Here is a 21,737-nt window from a genome sequence, read left to right as displayed (position 1 = left end):
GAGCTGCCAGGCACAAAGCTGGCACTGAGGACACAGTGCAGAGGTGCTTCCTCTAGGTTGCTGGATAGGATTGTTTCACACCTTGATGTAGCAAAGTCCTGTTTAAGTCTTAAGGGTACCTGAGGGGTAAGCCCTTCTGCTAGGCTTATTACTACAGCAAATAGGGAGTTTTAATCTGAGGATTTGAGTGACAGGAGGATAAAACTGTAATGGGCAGGGATGCTCTAGAGCATCAAGGAAAAGAAAAAGAATAAAGCCTTGTTAATTGGCTTCAGATAACAGTAGTGAGATTGTTTGTTCTTTCCTGATGAAACTTCAACAGGTTTTTAATAACACTCTTACTGCTCAGCAGTCACTTGTGCATCAGCATTCCTCCCTCATCTATCCTACAGCATCACAAAATCGGTGAAGTTCAACATGATTTTTTTTTTCCAAGTTTACTCTGAAACAGAAGTACTCACAGTTGGCATTTTTCAGGACTAGCTGTTACAACTTCAGTACTGATCCTGCATCAGTCCAAAATGATGAGCAAAGGTAAATGTGTTCTCAGGCTATTTTGCTGTGGTTTTAAATTGTTCTTTTTAGGTGTGTTTACCTCAGCCTACTAATTCTTAAGGATTTAAGTGTTGTGGCAGCATTTAATCTGATCATAAATTCTTATCTTGTGGTTTGTTTTGCTCTATCAGGTGTAAAGATGGCCATGCCCATACTGTGTACTCCACTTATTGTATTTTCATTAAATAAAACATTCCCTCATCAGAATAAAGCCAAAATAAAGCACAGCTTGTTACAGAAGCTCTGTACTTACAGCCTTGATTTTTGCAGGGCTCCGAGTGTCTCACTCTGTGCTGTGTACTCAAAAGCCGGAGCTCAGCACCTTGCAAGGACAACTTGGGTTCACTGAAATAGCTCTTGCTCCTAGTGGCCCAGGTATCCTAACAGTGTTGCATGGAGCCATGCATTTAAGAAAGCAGCCTTTTTGGAGTCAGCGGCTTGTTACACCTGCCTGTGCTGCTGAGTCAGGTCTGCACCCTTATAATGGCTTTAAGACAACTGTTTCTTTTCTTTCTTTAGGCTCATAGCTGGCAGCCTGGAATCAAAAACCCATACCGTGGGGTGGTGGTATGGCCTGTTCCTGAAAATGTTGAGATTACTGTGACACTTTTTAAGGTATGTATTTATTTATTTTTTAATAATCTTCCATGTTTTGTAAGCAACATACAAAAATAAAAAAAACAAACAAAAACCAACATTTGTGGGTTAAGTCATTACCTGCACAACCTTAGGTCCGCAGCAGAGAAGGATGATCTGTGTCCTGCTGAAGGTTGCTGTTGTAGTTAACATTGAAATATCCCATTGAGTTGATTACTGTGAGTCATTGGCATAGAACTGAGTATGTGTGTGAGTATGCACGTAGTACATGTGTAAATGCTTGGCATGGGTTTTAGTCTGATTGGTTTTCTTTAAATGTTATAAGCCAAATGGTTGTGAAAACACATTTCTAGACTTCCTTGCCCAGCTGCAATACAGTGACTCTGTTTCTATCTTGGTAAAGAAGGAGGATCTAGCTTCAAATTTCATGGTATTTAGGATGTCACACTAACACTGTGGTACTTGCCTTAGCTCAATCTTACGAGTGGATTTGGAGTATTGAATGGTACAGAGAATTTATGATTTTGCAGGATATTTTTTTCTAAGGAGCTGCGTTCTTTGTTTAAACAAAAAAAAGTTTGTGACTCCAAAGCAAGGAGACAAATGGATGGTTATGCTAGAATTTAATTCCCCAGTAATGATGGACAGAGTTCTTTCTGCATAAAGATAAACTGCAGCTTTGGATGGTGTGTCCTTATTTATAACCGTACCCTATACAGTGTAGGGCAAAAGTTATTTCTGTGTCCTGTTTTTGGGACTTCCCTGAATAACTAGTTAGATGTGGCTTCTAGTTAGCCACCAAGCTCACAAATGTGAATTTGTGATTTGGTTCATTGAAATTTTGAAAGGGAACTCTCTCCTATATATTTTTGTCCTTGTATGGGCAACGAAAGGAAACCTTCTGGGTTTCTGGTGATGCTGTCATAAATTTGTCTCTCTTCATTGCAGACACATAGTCTTCATCTGAAGTTCAAAAGTTCACTAGCAGAAATTGTTTGCCTTTACATGCTTCAAGGGCCTCTGCTTAGATTAAGTCATTTAAAACCATTATGTGACTATGCTGCATATCTGTGTAATCTGAATATGATTATGTAAGGCATTAGATGTTACTTAATATTTTTAACAGTTAAAGTGAAGCAGGCATGCCCAGAGTTCTTCAATGTATACATGCTAGCATGTTATGTGAGGAGTTAGAAATGAAGTTTTGTTTGAATGCAGCTCTGCAATGCAGTGGCTCTGGAGTGCAAACGCCTCCCACCCCTCTCCTGCCATCCCACACTGCCTTGTTATTCCTAGCTGTGCTACTTCAGGGCTGAGTATTGTAGTGTGAGGGCTCACACCAGGAGGTGAGAGGAGAGAAGGAGCCTGTGCCATGCCTCTCTGCAGCCTCAGTGTACCCAGCGCTGTGACTGCAAATGGATCCGTGTGCTGGACTGCTGTCTCCCCACCCACTCTCTCCAGAACTGAGTCTCTCTTTTCCTGTCTACCATAAGAGTTGGTCTGGGAGGAGAGAAGGAATGTGAATAACCCCATAGGCATTGCCTTTTGGAAACAGTGCAAACACTTATCTCTAGGGGAGCAAGTACAGAGTTTCCTTGATCTCAGTGTTTTGATATAAAAAAAAAAAAAAAAAATCAGTAGTCTTAGGCAGCTTTTATGTAAATCTGTTCAAATTGATCCTTTGGCTCCTCCAAAAAGAATGCCCATAATTGACCAAGTCCACTTTTTTCCCTGTAAGGATCTGCATGTGTGACAAAGCAGTGCTTTTTGAGCAAGTTGGGTAATGCACCAGAAGAAGCCCTATTTATTGTCTCCATGAGAACAGCCTGGGTGAAATGCTGTGAGTGAAATACTGTTGCTGGCAGAGCATGGCATCAGTGCTGTAGCAGCATTCAGCTGTAGTGTGGTTCTGTCCTGGCACCTGAAGAGCTGCTGTTTCTGTAGCTGCTACGTTCTGGGTGAAGATGGTCAAAAGGATCTAGCTATTTTTTCACAGTTGATGGATTGGCTGGCTGGCACCAGAGGAGTTAGAAGCATGTAATAGCAGACTGCAGTAGCCTTTTTGGGAGCTGACTTCCAAGTTAGGTATTTATATCATTTCCGCTGGAGGGAGGGAGGCTAAAACCCTTAAAGTTGTAAAGCTGAGAAAAAGAATTGTCTCTTTCTGCCATCCTTAAGTTCCTTCAGGAGCTTCTTCCCTGTGAAAAGGAGTAACTGCTGACCATTTATCACTTTGCAACAACCTCAATTAATGTGGCCTTGCTGTTTTAAGAAACAGTGGTTGTCCCTTTATGCTACAAGTTGAGAAGCTGAGGGAAGCTGTGGGCTCAGAACCTGCTGATGGGAGCAGGTTCTCTGACAGCTTTGTAGCAATCACAGATAACAAATGAGCGCAGTGGTGCTGTTTGAAATAGAAGCACAGGGAAGGGAAGAGCAGACTCCAAAATAGACAGCTACGTGTTTTGGGAAATGATTCACACTGTAGTGGCTATGTGTTTGTAAGTGGCTGTTGAAATGTGTTGCTGGTGGGATTAGGAGATAAGTTGAGGTTTCAAGTGCTGATGAGAATGTTAAGAATATCCTCTTCAGTAGTCACCTACGGACACTTGAGAGCTGGTTGGGGAAGTGCCTGTGATGGGTCAGCAGATGAAGTACTTTGCACTATCTGCACATCCCTATTTTGGGTGTTAGTTTGTTTCCAACAGTGTATCTGTAACTCTTAAACAGAGCAGGTATTGAAGAGAAAATAACCTTCACTTAAGAAACTTTCAAATAAATAAAAAGCTTTACTTCCTTTTACTTAATTCTGGATTTCTAATAAAAATTCATAATGCTCAGAAGTCATGCAGGGAGGAGCATTAAAGGGATCTGCTGATTGAGCCTCCTGTACCTAGCTCTGGCTTCTGTCCATCCAGCTGAAGTGCTCATTGCATGAAAAGTTCCATCTATTCTGGAAGTGTCACTTCTTTCTCAACTGTACTGTACGCTGGTCTTTGATTATGTCTTGGAATTCTCAGCTAAAATGGGAGGAAAGAAGCACTGTGAAACAGTAAATGTATCGTGCATTTTAAGTCTGTGATTTGTAGTGCTTTCTTAGAGAGATCTGCAAATGCCAGGAAAGCTAACTGAAGTCACATTTTTCATTGTTGCCATGGTTGTGCTCCAGAAGTTCATTTTCAGAGTCCCTACATAAGCAAGATTTAGCTGTCGTGTGTGAAACCCTGCATATTAGTGTTTCTATGTACAAACATATGCTTATATCAACTGTGAGAGGTTATAAATGAGAAATATTTCCGTGTCAGGTAAGGTCAGTGCTTTTTAGCAAAGCCAAGTGGGTGTTAATTGTACTGTGGGTATTTAAATTGCAACAACATTATTTTCTAGCCTAAAAGTGAACTTCCTGAGCAAAAATGTTTGCTCATCTGGAGTAAGCATGGACTTTGCCTCCCTTGATTACAAACAGCCCTTGTTTTGTCAGTAATACATGTGATTTATCACACCAGTGTACTGTTGCAACAACAAGGAAGACTACCAGCTCTTCATTCCGAAGTCTGAGAAAAGACTCTTTGAATGGCATGGTCTTCTAAGGACAAAACAATCAGTTATGAGTAAAATAAGAATAAAATAGATAGAAAAGGGGACTCTTATGATTGCCAGTATTTCCATCCCCACATATTTATCTGAATAAATTCCACTGTCTTTCTTGACAGCCTCAGTCATACTTTAATTACAACACAAAAACTGAGTGTGTGCCCTTCAGTATGTACAAGTAGGAATCTGTCACCTTTGAGGTGTTGATGTGTGTTTTCCTTTTAGAATTTAAGTTGAGAGGCTTTGCTTCACAGAAACAAAGCCCCAGCAAGTCATCATGAGAGTTGTGCAGCATAAAGTGAGGAGGCCGGCCCAGAGGGGCAGGTGAGGTCAGCAGCCCTAGGCTGTCCTAAGAACAGCTCTGTGTCCTGCCAGCCCATAGCTCAGTTAGCTCAGTGATAGGAGCTGTTGCCAGGTTTCAAACTGTTCCTGAAATCCCACCTTTCCCTGCAGTATGAAGAGGGTGGGATGTCTTGCGGTTCTCGGTATTTGAGGAGTTTGCTGCACTGCTCACCTCCTTTAAAATTTAGCTTGGGTGTGGAACAGCAGGAAGAGGGAGAGGTAGATTCACTGTAGCAGAGAGCGTGTGGGTCTGGGGGAATTCTGATTCAGGCTGAATGTGTGTGCATATATATATGAGTTTATAATTTCAAACATTAATAAAGACAGCTGACTGCTATGCACGTCATCAGTTATTCCCATGAACAAGCTGTAATATGTGATGCATCTTTGCATAGTGAAATACTGTAGTGTTTTCTGCTTGGAGATGAATGGGCATACTTTGTTCTGTGTACCACATAGGACAAAGTCATTTTCTGATTAATAAACAGTACATAGTTTCCTTGTCATGAACAAAGTCTGTCTCACTGCAAAAGCTGCTTCTCCTCAGTATTTTTTTTCCCATGAAGTTATTGGGTACATCACACTCAAATTCATGTAATTTAGCTTACAATAACAAATGTCTGTATTTCACTAGTGTTACTCTGCATTTTCTTCTCCCCTGTCTCAGGAGAGAAAAAAGCGTTCAATGAAGTCATCTCCTGTAAGTGAAGAGCAAATCGAGGTTCGGAACATACTTGTTCAGGAGAGACCACTGGCTTTGACCTGACTCCATAGAGGTTAATCCATAAGAGAAAACCAGCCTTGTAGATAAGACAAGATGGTCTTATCCATCTATACACTAGATCCGTGTCAAATGTAAAAGTGATAAGTTCAGGGAAAAAGGAGAGGTGCAAAATTCTGCTTGCACACTAAGTAATTTATTATCTGGGGTTAATGTGAAGGCTATTTGAAAAACTTTGTTTAAATAAGAAAAAAAAAGGTCAACCTTTGTCTTGTTAGCCTGGGGACTTTATGGGGAACTGCAAGTGCTAATGAGCTTGTTGTGGTGGCATACAGGAGTAGGTCTGCTCGGCACTTGCTGCCTTCTGGAAACTCTGAAGAAAACTCAACAGAGCTGTATGTCATTTTTCTACACTAATCAGAGCTATATGAACAACATAGAAAGCAGTAGGAATTGGGTCAAATTCTGAGACTTCTGCAGCTTCCGATAGCCAGGTACAAATACTGAGGGCAGATGTAGGACTACTCGGAGCATCTGCTATTGGTCTCTGGCAGGGAAGGATCACAAACCCTATCGTCACTTGATGTGATTCAGTATGACAGTCCTTAAGCCCTTTCTTTCTCAGAAGAAAGACCAAAGATTAAGGCTGGCATGAAGTGATATAATGGAAGGACAAGCTTCAAAAGCCTGGAAAGCTTAGGGAGGAGGCACAGGGAAGGAAGGAAGAATACTGCAGATGTTAACAGTCAGAAGGGTTTTCCTGGATGCTCTGCTGAGCAGGAGGAGGAGCATTTCCGTGTTTGTGATACCTTCTTTTTATTCTTATTACAAGAAAAGGTTCTTCACTGAGAGGGTGGTCAGGCTCCACAGGGCAGTTGTCGTGTTACCAAGCTGCCAGAGTTCAAGAAGCATCTGGACAGTGCTCTCAGACATACACTCTGATTTTTAGGTCGTCCTCCATAGAGGCAGGAGTTGGACTTGATGGACCATATGGGTCCCTTCAATTCAAAGTATTCTGATTCTAAATAGAAACAACTGCAGATTATAGACTGAGTAACTAGTCTTCTTCAGTCTTCTGAGCTACTTTATACACTGCAGAAAGGATCTAGTTCTTGACAGTGCCCCTTGCAGAATGGGTTGATCTGATCTTATCAACAGCAGCCAGAAAAATGTGGAATGCACAAATGCTTTGTTGCTCTTCTCTTGCCCTGTCCTGGATGAACTGTTTGTTTTCTGGCAGTTGGCAGATGAGAGGACGGAATGGAATTGCAGAAAAGAGGCTGATGAGTGGGATTGGATAGCAAAGTTCAGAGGACTGAGCTTATTGAGCATCTTTCTAGGAAAGCAGCTGGGAGTTAGTGGGAAAGTGTGATATGTGCTGGTGGATAAAGCACCACACTGAGAAGAGAGCACCTTGAGAAGAGAGCAGGGGATGTAATTCTCCAAGAGACTTGCTGCAGAAGTGTGATGTGATGTGTTCTCCTTTACACAGTTCCTATTGACGTCCCACCTGAGCAATGGTTTTGAACACTAATTCTACTTGCCAGTAAAATAAAAATAAATTAAAAATAAAAAAGAAAGCTCCAGAACTACTTCTGAAGATTTTGAAGAGGAATATCAGAGATGAATGTACACAAAAAGAAAAACAGGCAGATGGGCTGATCTCTATGTACTAAAAGCGATGAATTTTTTTCTTTATATTTTTAATGCAGTCAAAGAAAGGGAAATGACCAGTTTTTCAGCCCATTTACCCAACTGCAGGTTTCAATTCATGGTAAAACCACAGTGAATATCGGATGGAGGGTAGCAGTGCATTTGCAGAGCGCTGATAGAGTATTATTGGTAAAATGTTTGGCTCTGGCTGACTCATGTTTCTTCTGTGTTAGTGGGTTGTAATGGTATGAGACAGTTCCAGGCTGAGAAAAATATTAGAGGCTGACAGTTCCTTGAGCTTTTAAGGCAATCTTCCTTAGTGTTTGTTTTCAGGAGGGTGCTTGAGAATGAGGAATGTTTGTAATTCTTGTCTTCAGGTGTTTCCAGCTGCACATCTTCAGTTGTCTGCTTGCAGGTGATGTGGGGCTTTCTGGGTTGTGTTATCATGGAGGGCTTTCATATGGTGAAAATTTGAAAGGCTGCTGTAGTTAGTACTACTGGAATTTGTCTTTGCATTGCAATGCCAGTTTTCCTAAAAAATAGACATTCATCTAGTCCTTGAGTAATAGTTTGCTAAATTCATCATCTGAGTTTTATATGACAGCTGAATAGAGAGTATGGGTTAGCCATACAATAGTGAGAATGTGTTATACTTTTTACTGATATTTATCCACTGCAAATCCAACCTAAGGCAAAGAATTAACCAGATTCACAGAAATGTCCCTTTTTGTAGAGACCATACAGGGAAGCGTTAGCCCAAAGGGTGAAGTGGTGGCTACAATAGACACTGTTGCAGCTATAATTGTACTTGTAGAAGTCTTTGCTAATGCTGATCATGTAATAAAGGTGGAAGTTAGCTAGAAATAAAGCAGTGCATGCTGCACTGATTTGTAATAAAAGCATGTTGGCAAGAACAGTGAAACCACCTACATGCCTCTTGCAACAAAATGCTGAGGCATATCTGTAGAAGCTGATTTGGGGCTTTCTGCTTCTGAGTCAGTTTAAGACTAGCAAAAACTGTAACTCATAAAATGCATATATGTGAATGGAAAACATACACGAATATAGAAATAGTATATGCAGAATGTCTGTATCTTAACATATTTCATGTCATCTGAATTTTTGGTTAGGTTCATTAGAGAGATCCTTGAAGATTTGCGTTTGTATTTTTTGCTCTGTGTAAGTGGTAGGAGGTCTGGACTTTCAGAAGTGTTCATAACTTCCTTTCAGGTGTATGCCAATGTTAAACCTTAAGAAGCCTTTTGAATGTACTTATTTTGCTCTAACCAATTATCAAAAATATGGAGGAGAGCACCAGATGCTGTAACTTTCAGAGGTGCAAATTAGCATTTTTGCCATTAGCAGAAGAAATTTGTTTATAGGTAATTACCTTCTGTGGGCAACATCATGGTGTTTTGTTTGCTGCACAAGATAAAATACTGGGCCCTGAGTTTGTAAGGGGCTTTAGGGACACTTGTCAGTGTGCATGAATAGTGTTTAGGGCAGCTATGAAAGAAATCGAGCAAGAGGAATTATTTAAGAGTTTAGTCACATATTAAGGAATAGCATATTAAACCTAATGTGATTAATGATCCTATTAAATCTCATTATGTCATTTTGTGCTGTGTCAGAGGAAGCAATTAAACAAAAAGTTAGTTGCCCAAGGTTAACTCATGAAAGTGATAAGTATTTAATAGCTGGATTACAGCAAATGGTATCTTTAGAACTGATGTAGGATACAGAGCAGTGGGTATCATGTACTTTATTTACCTAATGCAGAATGCCACAAAGTGGTGGTGTTAATGTGATGGATGTGTGATAACATCATCTCATATTTACAACTGTGTATGTTGTTTTAAAATTATTCTGTGTTTTCTTTTTTTTTTAATAATATCTCTGAAGGTTTATTCATATTCATAGTATTTGGATTCTGTCAGCACTGCACTGGGATGTCTGGCTTGGAAGCAAAACTAAGGGAAGCAGGATGGTTGAAGCAAAGACTCGGATAAGGTGGTTCTCAGATAAGGCTGCAGTGATTGAATGTGAGGCTTGTAGCATTCTGGAAAGGTGGTCCTTCTGGAGATAAACAAAGCAGAAGTGAAATATCACAATCCGCTGTTTGAACTTACAGCAGCGAAATAGAGTACTGTCACAAATGGACTTCAGATTACAGCAAGAAAATACTGTACGTCCTGAGGGATCTCAGCATGTGTATTGAAGGCAAGCACTGCTGATGGAGAAGTGAGATTTATCTGCAGGTACCTGTGATGTTGCTGTCAGAGGCAAAGGAGTAGTTGTGGGTTTTCCTATAACTAGAAATTATAGGATAAAATAGAGGTGTAGCAAAATTAGCCCTCGTGTCAGGGAAAAAGGCTTATCACTACATTTCTTTCAAAGGAAATAGGAGGTACTTGGTTACAGTTCATTCGATTGGGTGATAAATTAACGACTTAGGCTTTTTTTTTTTTTAAGGTAGGATCCTTGGTAAGGGCACAAAGGAGATTATTTTCTGTTTCCACCATTATCATAGTTTCAGACAATATAGACTACAGCACTGGATTGAAAACTCATGACGTTGGAAATGAATGCTGAATCTAGGAAACTCATTACATCTTCCTGATGATGAAAATGGTTTTTATTCCTTGTGTGTAGTGCAATAGAAGCACTGTGAAGTAAGGGCAAGCATTTCAATAACTTGCAGTGAAATGAGGTGTTCTGCTGAAGCTGTGACTTTGAGTTTCCCTCATGCTATGGACACAAGGAGGTTAGATGCCAAGTAGGAGCAGTGGGCTTCTTCTACTGTGACCTGCAAAATATAGGTTTGTTGTATTTATTTCAAAGGTATAATGCACAAATTAAAGTAAGATATACACTATTTTTATTTTTATTTTTATTTTTATTTTTATTTTTATTTTTATTTTTATTTTTATTTTTATTTTTATTTTTATTTTTATTTTTATTTTTATTTTTTGCATGGCTTGAAGGGAAATGGAATTACAAGCTTGTATCAGAATGAACCTTGTGTTTGTGTCAGTAGGAGGCTTTATTAAATCTACTGGCAGCCCTACACCAACTTCTTTCTCATCTCATTGGCATCCATGGAAGCCTAGTCCTAGCTAAAATATTTCCCTCTATCTTCACCAGAGGGTAAAAATATTTTCATGAGTATATAAAATCTTGGCTGAAGTACAATTTCTTGTACCCTGGATTATTTTTAGACTTAAATTCTCTGGTTTGTTTTTCTAGGATCCTCATGCTGAAGAGTTTGAAGACAAAGAATGGACATTTGTCATAGAGAACGTAAGTTGGAATGTTGTATTTTTGTTTTTTTTTAAATGTGTGTAAGATTTGATAATTAATTATGAAAGGGTGTCCAAATGCTGGAAAAGTAAAATCTGAGCTGCTGAGACATGGTAAAACTTTGTTCTGTAGTAATAAGGGCTTGTTCCAATACCTGTTACTACATCCTGACTGAAGTACAGGAGAGAGAAGCACTATGCTACACTACTTACATTCTTTCCCTGTAAGCATCAGTCTTCCTTGCATTACTTGGCTATGAGCAATGGAGAAAACAAGTTAGAGCTGGATTATGACTCATGGGTTTTATGGGTTATGACACATTATTTTTCTGTGAGCCGCAGAGTGAAGAAGCCAGAACTGGGCTGTGACATCTGTACTTCTTGAGCTGGAGCCCTCCCCTCTCTGTTTTGAGTGCCACTCTTCAGCTTTCGTCATCTGTGTTTTATAGATGAAAAAATTGAGGCAGGGTGGAGAGTGGGACCAGCTTTGGTGACCTAAGAATACAGCAGGAGAAGCACAATGTGCCTCTGCTCTCCTGAATCCTTGCCTTGTGAATTGGGCTGCCTTGTGTGCACAGTGAAACCTAAAAAGGTGGCTGCTGTGCAGCTCGATCCAGGAGGAGCTGTGAGCTGCTAGAGCTTCCCAGAGGGCTGTGCTCCTCAGGGCTCTGTAAACAACACTGCCAAACAGCAGGCTTCATGTTCCACGGAGCCAGTGCTTCATGAGCTGCTTTTTTCTTTTCCATCCCCTTCCTTGGCCAGCAGCTTCCACTCTGGGGCTGCCCAAGGCTGCCAAGTGGGGAAGCTGCTTTACCTGGAGATTCCTTTGCAATGGTTTGAAATGCATCTTAAATGACTGTGCTGTTAAGACAGTGTGTTTCTCTCTCATTAATATAGTTTACTTCTGGTCTCTTTCTCAGTAACACAATTTTAGTTTTATTATTTACATAGCTTTAAAAAAAATGACCTATCTACTGAGTTGCTGTAATGCCACTGCTGGAGTACTGAGGTATATTGAGGCATGGAAAAGCAATGAAATTTGTCAGTTAATACATTTTCCCCCCCCCCCCCCCCCGAAAGTATAGCTGCTTTTTCTTGCTTTTGATATTAGAAGTGGTTTAGGTGTCCACAGCTAAGTTTTATTTAGTTTGCCATTGACTGAACATTTAAAAGGGCTGAAAGCAAGGTGCAGTTCATACTTTGTTTTTAAATGTCATGTTTCTATTTTCATTTATGGGACTTGATGAACACAAAACCCTGTGTAGTTACTGTTTCCTGGAGTTTCCTTTTCTATCTCACATAGTTTATTTTAATCAGGGAAGTCTCTATCACCGATTGCCGCTGTACAAGTTGCTCTGGATAAAACAATGACAGCATATTTTTCAGCCAACCCCTTTGGGTATAGTTGGGTTTCCTGTGACGTTTCAACAGATCTTATTTTTTTTTCTCCAGAAGTTCACGGTGGGCATGTAGGCTTCATGTTCTGTTGATAGCACCTTGCCTTTTCACGTGTCATTGGGTGATGTATGGAGGTGGTAACAGGATGTCCCTGCACACTGTTCTCTCTTGGTGCCTCAGATCCTCTCTGAGTGAGTTGGCAGTGACGTTTGCAAGCTGGGAGGTTCTGCTTGGGTTGCTGCACCCCAAAACACGACCTCTGCTGAAACAGATGGAAGTGTTTGCAGTATGTGTTGGTTATGGAGCCATTGTTTGTTGTATACAGACTTATTCTCTGCAACCACAATGATGACACTGGTTCATCCCATGATAACTGGTAAATACCGGTGCATACTTACTGTTCAATTAAAGCAGTTAATCTTTATTGCTCTCAGAAATAATAAACAGTTCTACTGCAAAAATGGAGAGCAAAAGCAACTATAAAACTGGTTGCTTTCAGTCTCCTCTTTTAAAACTTTTTTTAGATCTTTTATTGTTCACCCTACAGAAAGCTGTAGACACTGCCATCAAAGTCTTGTCTGCAAACACGCTTGAAGTTACGGAGAAAGTCTTTTCTAAGAGTAACAGCTCCGCTTAGTGGTGGATGGAAAGATGTTCATGGGTGTGAGTGAGGAACAAATGATGCAAGTGCTGGTTGACATTTTGGAGTACAGAACACTCGCTGCTCCAAAATTTGGCAGCCAGAGAGACAGGAGATTAATGTCCCTTCTCCATAAATTGTTGACATTTATCGCTTTCAAGCTTAACATGCAGTTTATCTGTTTTTAAAGGAACATATTTGTCACCAAATCTGACAGTGACAGGTCACCTTCAGGAAAGGCATGGACATTTACAGTCCCTTGGGGCGTTTCCTTTTTCTCCAGATAAGTTCTCTGCCCTTGGGGTCTGCAGTTTCCCTTCCTTCTTAGCAACACTAAGAATGCAAAATGCTGAGGCCTAAAAATTTTATGGACATTCTTTCATTATGAAACAACATGAATTCCAAAAGGATGTGTTTTGAACTTTTTATTATATTTGTAAGTCAGTGTTGAAAGTGTTTTTTTTAACATCTCACTGTGGTTCAGCAAACATCTGCACCTTAAGCTGGAGGTCTCTGTTAGCAGGCACTGTCAAATTCAGAACAAGGTTATTCTGGGCTGTGCTAGCTTCAGACAGGAGTGAGGAGTAGCGATTTGTGCAAGCTGACTGTGCTGTAAAAGAAAGTGTAGGAGGGAATTTGTGTTTTTCCAATACTTTTAGTCCTGAGATATCTATCTTTTGTGATCCATTATGATAATTATTGTAGGATTTTTTTAAATTGTGTTTTTAATATCTTGGCCATTCTGTATGTGCATTCTGCTTCATCATTTGCTGTGCATCTAATCCATAAATAATTTGATCATAGCAAGGCTTCTTAATGTTTAAATGTCAATATTCTGTTTCCCTCAGCCTCTTCCATGACTTTCTCCCCTTCATATCTGTGTTCTTTGTATATACACAACGGACTTTTTTGTCTCTAATTCCATCTTTGTTCAGCCATGCTCTCTATAGTTGGCTGTCTGATTCTTCTTCATGGGACAATTGAGTTGTCTTGGTTTTGTTGTTCTTCTGAATAATGATATTGGATCTTTGTATTGCCTGTTGGAAGTTGGAGAAAGAGAAATGCATAGCTAAGACTAACACTTAGACTTCATCCTGTGAAGAGATAATAGGCTTTCATACTCTTACAGATTGGCACTAGTGTGACTAGTAGCTTTTCAGTTAAAGATCTAATAAGCGATTTTCTCTCTCATTACTCCTAAGGGTATTTTAGCATATGCAAAGATTTGGTCTATGAAACTTTTCTAGCTTTCTGTTTAAAAACATGCAAACCAACAAGTTTCTGTACCTTGTCTTGCAGATGAGTGAAGAAAAATTGCACGTATTAGTTTTTGATGTTGTTGTTTGCTTTCTGAAGCTTTTCTCCCTGATTCATCTGGGTTTGGAGGCAGCCTCACCTGCTCTTCCCTGTAGCATTGTTTCAGGCAAACACTTGCCTGAGCTGTTTCTGGAAAGCCATTTAGGATGGGTGCTCTGCAGTGCCTCCAGACAGTCTGTTTCACTGCTTTGTTGCTTTCATGGCAGGGAACTGTCGTACCAAAATCTCCAGCAGTACAGATCACGGATGCTATTTCTTGTTGTACCAGTTCTGCATATGGAGAACAGCTTCTGTTTTGTGTGTCTGGAGGCTCACTTCTTTCTTCTTTCGTAGTAATGTGATAATGCTTACACATTGGATTTTGTTTCCCTTCATCGTGTTAGCAGATCCTTAGGACTGTTTGTGTAGGTTCTGCATCCTTCCATGCTGTCACTGCCTACTGCTGTCAAGGGCCAGCATGCCAGCAACTGCATGGTGAGGTACTGCCCTGTATTTCCAAACTGTTCATGCACTGAACTTACTTTGTACATCTGTCCTTTCTAGAGATGTTTCTGCTGCTTTCTTAGGCTGCTGTTTTTCAGTAGTGCTTGTTTGAATATCAAAATGGTGAATGGTGAAGAACATCAAACTTAATACTAATGTATCCTTATTTTAAATGCCAGCCTGTTGAGTCAGATGGTTTTGTAAAATCTCAAATTTATTTCATTCTGTGAAAAAGTCAAGCTTCTCGTTTTTTATATCTTGGCCAAGAAAGGTATTTTAAGAGGTTTATCCAGGAATAATGTGTCCAGCTAAGCTGCTGAACTGAGGAAACCAGCGTGTGGATTGCTGCTGATGTTTGGCATACAGCAAACAGTTAAAGAACAATAAGTTTAAACTGATAGATGAGGTCTGTCTCTTTGTCTGCTGCTCTTGAATAACTTTAGGAGTCCTAACCCACCAACCACCAGAACTCCTGAACCATCCCCAGCTCACATGTGAGCAAAGCCTTGAAATGAAAGAAGCATTAAGAAGAGTTAAGGAAACCTTGACATAAACTAGTTTCACTTTATTAGAGCAACTGCTTTGTTATGGATTGTTTCTCCAGAAGTTCTGTATTGTGATTGCTTATGATTATTTTTCATTTTGAGTGCTATAAAACATGTTATATCATTCAAAGGTCTAGAGATATTACTTCCTTTACTAAAATGCCTATCCATTAGCTTTAGAAACAAATACATGAAGATGATAAGCAGTGGGAAAGTAATAGGAAAGAGAGTGCAGGCAGACAGGTTATAGAAATAAATCTTTTTTTAGACTTACATGTGATTTAAATGCAGTACAATAACATGAGGTATTAGCAAGTGTCTCATCCCATTGTGTGTTGCATGGTGAATTTTTGAGATCCCCTGAAAATGGCACTATGCTCAGCAAGGTCACAGGAGTGATGGAGTCACACCAGTGACTCACAGTGACTCACGGGAACAAATAAGTTGAGCTTTCTAACAACAATTAATCAACTACTTCAAGGCAAAATTAGGCAACTTTCTAATAACAGTTAATAGGCATTATACACAAAAGGGTACTTTGGCACAGGTGCTATTCCCTTACAGCTACTTTAAGGCAATTTTAGGTGATAGCTACTAAAGAAAAATGAATAAAAGAAGGTTAAGGGGGAAAGAGAGGAGAGGAGAGAAAGGGAGAAAGCAGAGCTTTCACCACAGCTTAGATCCAGAACTGTGTGGAGTTGGGAGCCATATGCCATGGGTGGTGTGTCAGCAAAAGGTAAACGTGTGTGGATACTTCAGATGTCCAGTTAATGTCCAGTTAATCTGAGACCTTCCTCAGGCAGCAACCCTGTCACGTCTGCGCAGTTTGGTGTTCTACAAGATTTGGGAGACTTCAGCAAGTATCTCTGGTGATCGTTCTCCCTCCTCAATGAGTTACTCAAACTGCTGTTTTTCAACCAGTAGAGTTAATCAAACTGCTGTTTTTCAGCCACAAGAGGAAACAGATGCTGTGCATAAGAGGAGGTGGATGCTGTCCATAAGAAACAGAGAAAAACAGCTTGCCAGTGAGCCTCCGCAGGCCTGGCTGTCATTCTCCCTGTCTCCCCTTTTTGCAATGCTTTCTGCTTGAGTTGTTTGAATCAGAAAAGCCAAGTTTCTTGTCAGTCTCAGAGAGCCAGAAATGAGTTTTTATCAGATGCAGTGTTGAATATGTTATTTTCCAAATAAGTCTATTCAAGAAATACTAGCTCATCTAAATTTGCACCATAAGTAGCTTGTAATGAGTTTGGGTAAAATCAGAATTTTAGTCCAAGTTTTTAATTTCCTTTAAGGCAGCAGTATTGCTGCAGTAACTTTTCAAGAGCAGGGCCACAAAGGTGATCAGGGGACTGGAGCACCTCCCCTATGAAAACAGGCTGAGGGAGCTGGGCTTGTTCAGCCTGAGAAGAGAAGGCTGCAGGGTGACCTCATTGCAGCATTTCAGTACCTAAAGGGAGCCTACAAACAGGAGGGGAATCAACTCTTTGAAAGGGTAGGTAACTGCAGGACAAGGGGAAATGGTTTTAAGTTGAGGGAGGGGAGATTTAGGTTGGACGTCAAGGGGAAATTCTTTACAGAGTGGTGAGGTGCTGGAACAGCTGCCCAGAGAGGCTGTGGATGCCCCATCCCTGGAGGTGTTCAAGGCCAGGTTGGATGGGGTCCTGGGCAGCCTGGTCTAGCATTAAATGAGGAGGTTGGTGGCCCTGCATGTGGCAGGGGGATTGGAGCTTCATGATCCTTGGGGTCCATTCCAACCCTTGCCATTCTGTGATTCTTTGATTCTATCTAGGTGCAAAGACTGTCACACCTGTTTCTGGCAGTGACTGTTCAGAGGTGAATGCCAGTGTAGCATAGTGAATTGAAATTCTGAGTACTGTCAGCTTGGTTTGGAAAAAGAACCTGAGGAAAAAAGAGACTGGCATGTGGAATAAGATGATTCCTTGCTTGGCTATCTCTTCTAGTGCATCTTTGTAGCATGTGAGAGCTTAAATCTAAATTGGCTATTTCATTTTTTTATTTTTCAAGTAATCAAAAAAGCTATAATGTTTTGTTCAGTATTTCTGCTTGAAATAAATTTTTGGCTTAAAATAAGAAATGACTGGTTAGTCTTTAGAATTAAGTGCCTGCATTTAATACATTCAGAGTAGGAATCTTATAGTTGAGACATGCTTTCCTGGTCCTTTAATTCCCCTGTCATATTCTGCTGTATGTGATTATGTGAACTGTGACTGTCTGTCTGTGTAAATTAGGCTGGATATTCTGGTCTAGATATAGCTATGAATTAAATGCTGCTATGCCGGCCATCTCACACTTACTCTGCTTTAAATTTGATAAGGAATCAGCAAACATGTTAGAGTTTGTGCTTATGTTAAATATTTAGCACATAGTTCAGAAATCTCCAAGATTAGGGTTTTGTAGCAGCTTTTTTCTTGATTGACCAACGGTCCTTTCATGGAGGAAACAGGGCAGGAGGTATCTCTTGTGTTTTGTAGTTCAGAGACCTGATCTACTTCTTTCAGTAAAAAATTCACATCTCTTGTGCAGAGTAGGGAGCAGCATTTATGTGCAATTGTGGCTAACCTCAAGGAGCTGCAGGGAGCAGGAGGTAAGCCACCTTCTGCAGAGGGGCATCCTGGTGATGGGTGGACGACCTGCAGCTGGTGAGCCTCCTGCCCATCTGCACTGACCCTACTGGGCACTATCTTAGGCCTGGCATCTTCTTGGGAAATTAAAGAAGATAAAGGATGAGGATTCCACACTTCATGAATGCCAGTTCTGTTGGAGGTGCGTTGTACTAAGTACTGTAGAACACTTGTATTTAGTGCAAGTGTTAAGTCAGCAAAGTGTGAGGACAGGTTTTGGGATGTGTTCCCCTCTGAAAGACAGTGTGTGCAGAGAGGAGAAGCCGGCGTTGTTGCTTTGACTCAGGCATTGCTGCGGCAGAGCTGTGTAAGCTCCTTGAATCCTGATCTGCTGCAGCCCCTCAGTTCCCCCCCATGAAGCCTGTTGGGTGTGACAAACGGTGTAAATGAGGCTGTGCTGATGTTAGGTCTGTCAAAACCAAAACAGGTCTGGATCGCCTGAAATTAGGAGAACCACTAATCCTTTTTATCATTAATACATACTAATCTATTAAACCAGAGCTGTGGGATGACAAAAATCTTATCTAAATGAGAATTTTAGATGATTTGTTGAAAGAACTTTTAACTTTTTAATTCACTTTTTACGCTTTTGATATCTGATTTATAGTGAATCATTAAAATAGAGTATAGAATGTGAGTATGTATTAAGTCCTACTCCTTTATACTGTATTTTTTCAAAAATAGTCAGGAAAATTTCCTTTTTGTTACTTGATCCATATTACCCAAATGAAATGTGTTGCCTAAACTGTCCTTTAAATAATATTTCTGTTGCAGTCATCGAATTCTAGACTGGTTGGAAGGGACCTTAAAGCCCATCCAGCCCCAACCCCTTTAGTGAGCAGGGCTGCCCCCCACCAGCTCAGGCTGCCTGGGCAGCCTGGCCTTGGGCACCTCCAGGGTTGGGGCACCACCACTCTGGGCAGCAGTGCCAGGGCCTCACCACCCTCTGGGTAAAGAGCCTTTTCCTAAAGTTTAACCCATGGGTGTCCAACCTTTTGGCTTGTCTGGGCCACACTGAGTAAAGAGGAATTGTCCTGGGCCTCATTTAAGTAGGTTGCACTGAAAGTAATGTCTCCAAATTATTTCAATGGAAACTACAAGAAGTATGAAGAGTACAATGACACTATTTAATAGAGCAAATTCTTAGCTACAAAACACTATTTTTCAGCATAGTCACCACCATGTTATGCATTTTCACCAATAATGAATGAGAGCCTGCATGCTGCACTTGAAAATCCTGCACCAGCAGAGGTGAGCCACTGTTGTCACTGCTGAAACACACCACAGATCAATGAATGTCAGTGGGCAACATTTTTTCTTTGTGGAGGAATTCTGTTCCATGCCTTTGCTTCATCTGCACTTCCATGTCAGACACTGTTTTGTCAGTCTGACCCTCTGCTGCCATCTGTCACATGTCAACAAAACACAATGGAGCACTAGTGGGGAAGGTTCAGCTTCTAGTGCCATACCACCACCATCTGCCTCTGATGTTGTGTGAGCCAATATAATAATGAGTAGTCCTCATTGTTTAAAGACATTCCGCCTTGTCCTCTCACTATCAGACCGTCTTCCTCCTGATTATAAGCTCCTTTTAAGTATTGGAGTGAGTGCAGTGAGTTCTCCCTGGGGTATTCTCTGCACCAAGCTAAACAAGCTCGTCTTTATAGTAGGGGTGCTCCAGCTATCTGAGCATCTTCGTTGCTCTCCTCTGAACTGACTCTGACAGCTCCACATGTTTATTGTCCTGGGAGCTCCAGAACTGAATGCAATACTCCAGATGGGGCTCTGAGGGCAGAGCAGAGGGGGACAGTCCCTTCCCTCACCCTGCTGCCACTGCTCTGTTGATTCAGCCCAGAATACTATTGGCCCTCTGGGCTGCAAGCGCGCACTGCTGCCCATGTCTAGCTTTTCATCCACCAAGACTCCCAAGTCCTTCTCTGCAGCTCTGCTCTCAATGAGTTCTTCTCCCAGTCTGTACGCGTATCTGGGATTGCCCCAACCCAAGTGCAACACCCTGCATTTAACCTTGTTAAAGTTCATTAGGTTCCTGTGGGCATTTTCAAGCCTGTCCAGATCCTTACAGATACATCCCTTCCTTCAGCTGTGTCAGCCGCATCACTGAGCTTGTTGTCATCAGCAAACTTGCTGAGGGTGTACTTGATGCCACTAAGTCATTGATAAAGGTGATAAAGAGCAGAGTGTTACTAGTTGTGCTGAGTTGATCTGTATTAGATATATTTGCCTACAGATTCAGTAGCAGTTTTTAAAACCATAGTACAGCTTTTCACTTCAAAATTTGCTAGTAATCTTCCAATATTATGCTACACTTGCACTATATGGTCTCACAAATGGAAGATGCAGACAGGAGGATGTTGGGAGCTGCACAGAGCAGCTCAAGCATTACACTCTGGTTTTATAAGCTCAGTAAGTGTTGTACACCATAATATTTACAATGGAATGAATTTGATGACATATAATTTATATGGTTATTATTGATTCACAGTAGTAAAGTACAACTGTTTTCTAAATTGCTAGAACCATTTTGTTTAAATTCTTTCTTTTTTTTTTTTTTTGCTAGTAGTATGCATCTCCCGTAGATGAGTGTACTGCGCCAGACAGCTGATCAGAGTTGCTATCAGTGGTATTCCTCACCAGCTGGAGGGAGGAAGCTGATAAACAGGGCAGACAGCTTTGGAAACGAACCCCTAATACTACATTAAGCATGTTTAAAACCAGCAGTGTGTTTCAGCCACTTTTAGCATATGTTTATTCATAGAAAATCAGCAGTAAAATACACTTGCCAGCACACACAGAGTCTGCATGAGGTCTTTTCTCTTTCAGACATCAAATACAGAATAGTGTCTTGGTAATTGTTTTACAGTGGGGTTCTAATCATACTCTAGACATAAGCTGAACTGGCCAACTTGCTTTTTAATAGAAAAGTATTTGCTTTTAAGCTTGTTCAGCTTGCCACTTTTTTCTGTTTTTATGCATTCGAGTGTGTTTTCACATTTACATACAGTCATGGGTATGTGTTTGCTCTTGGTGCCATTCAGAATATCATTATTTAAAATACCACTGTCTGGGGCAACATTACGATGGATAAATCTCATTTTTGACCCAGTAGCCGTACAGTGTTGAAACAGCATACATTGCAGCCATGTAATACAGAGTATTCAGTGTGGAAAATGGGAAGAGTAGCAATGCGTTTAATGTAAAATGTTTTTGACATAAGTCACCTTCAAAGGCAGATAACTGGGAGTCCTACTGTACGCGTTGGTTGATTTGAGATAATGCCTAGCAATTGCATGTGCTCAACGTACAGAAATATGTGTCAAAAAATAATTAAAATATTCATTATGGTGTAAAATGTAGCTCTGTGTTAAGTGATGGATTGTACATGCAAGGAGCGTAATTTAACCCAGGGCTTGTTATTTGAAAATAGTGTCCACTGGCAGAACAGAAGCTAGAGGACAGAAAAATAAGAGTTCTGGGATCCTGGAAACCTTTGTTATTAAGAAAACTAACAGTAGTGTAATAGCACTTGGTGTTGCCTTCAGCTTCTTATCTTTGGTTGTTAGCTGTCTTAATAGAGTTCAATATAAAGGAAATTAATTGATCTCCATAACTAAATTGATACCATTCCTTCCAGGTTTCTTTTCCTCCCTCTCAGCATATTCCTTATTGTAAATTGACGTTGCACCTTTTAATGGGAAGTTCTCCTTCATCGCTGTTTTGTGTTATCTGTAGTTGGTTGCATGGTTTCTTGAAGTTCAACTGGCAGCATAAATGAAGTTCTGATTTAGCTTGGAGGTGGTGGCAACTGGGCATCTAGTCTGGAAAGAAGGTGTGAATAAAATGGCATTGACTAATTCGCTATTGTTCTGTGATTCCACATATGAACTTAAATAAAAGTATGGTTAAACTGAAGTTCTGCAAAATCTGTACCTCATT

General features: G+C 40.6%; 1 protein-coding gene across 11 annotated transcripts in view; it reads left to right on the top strand.

The window, feature by feature from the left end:
* The window catches only part of EHBP1 (EH domain binding protein 1), a 196,877-nt gene that overhangs the window by 33,120 nt on the left and 142,020 nt on the right, over positions 1–21,737 (top strand). For all 11 annotated transcript variants that reach the window (XM_031599124.2, XM_031599181.2, XM_031599150.2 and 8 more), the window contains exons 4-5: positions 1,075–1,170; positions 10,706–10,759. In XM_031599124.2, the coding sequence (XP_031454984.2) occupies positions 1,075–1,170; positions 10,706–10,759 (150 nt within the window). The remainder of the gene's footprint in view (positions 1–1,074; positions 1,171–10,705; positions 10,760–21,737) is intronic.

This window comes from Phasianus colchicus, chromosome 2, assembly GCF_987193195.1.
Source record: "Phasianus colchicus chromosome 2, bPhaCol1.hap1.1, whole genome shotgun sequence".
NCBI lineage: Eukaryota > Metazoa > Chordata > Aves > Galliformes > Phasianidae > Phasianus > Phasianus colchicus.
The sequence above is the reverse complement of the archived record's forward strand: the minus strand, read 5'-3'. Positions and strand labels throughout refer to the sequence as shown.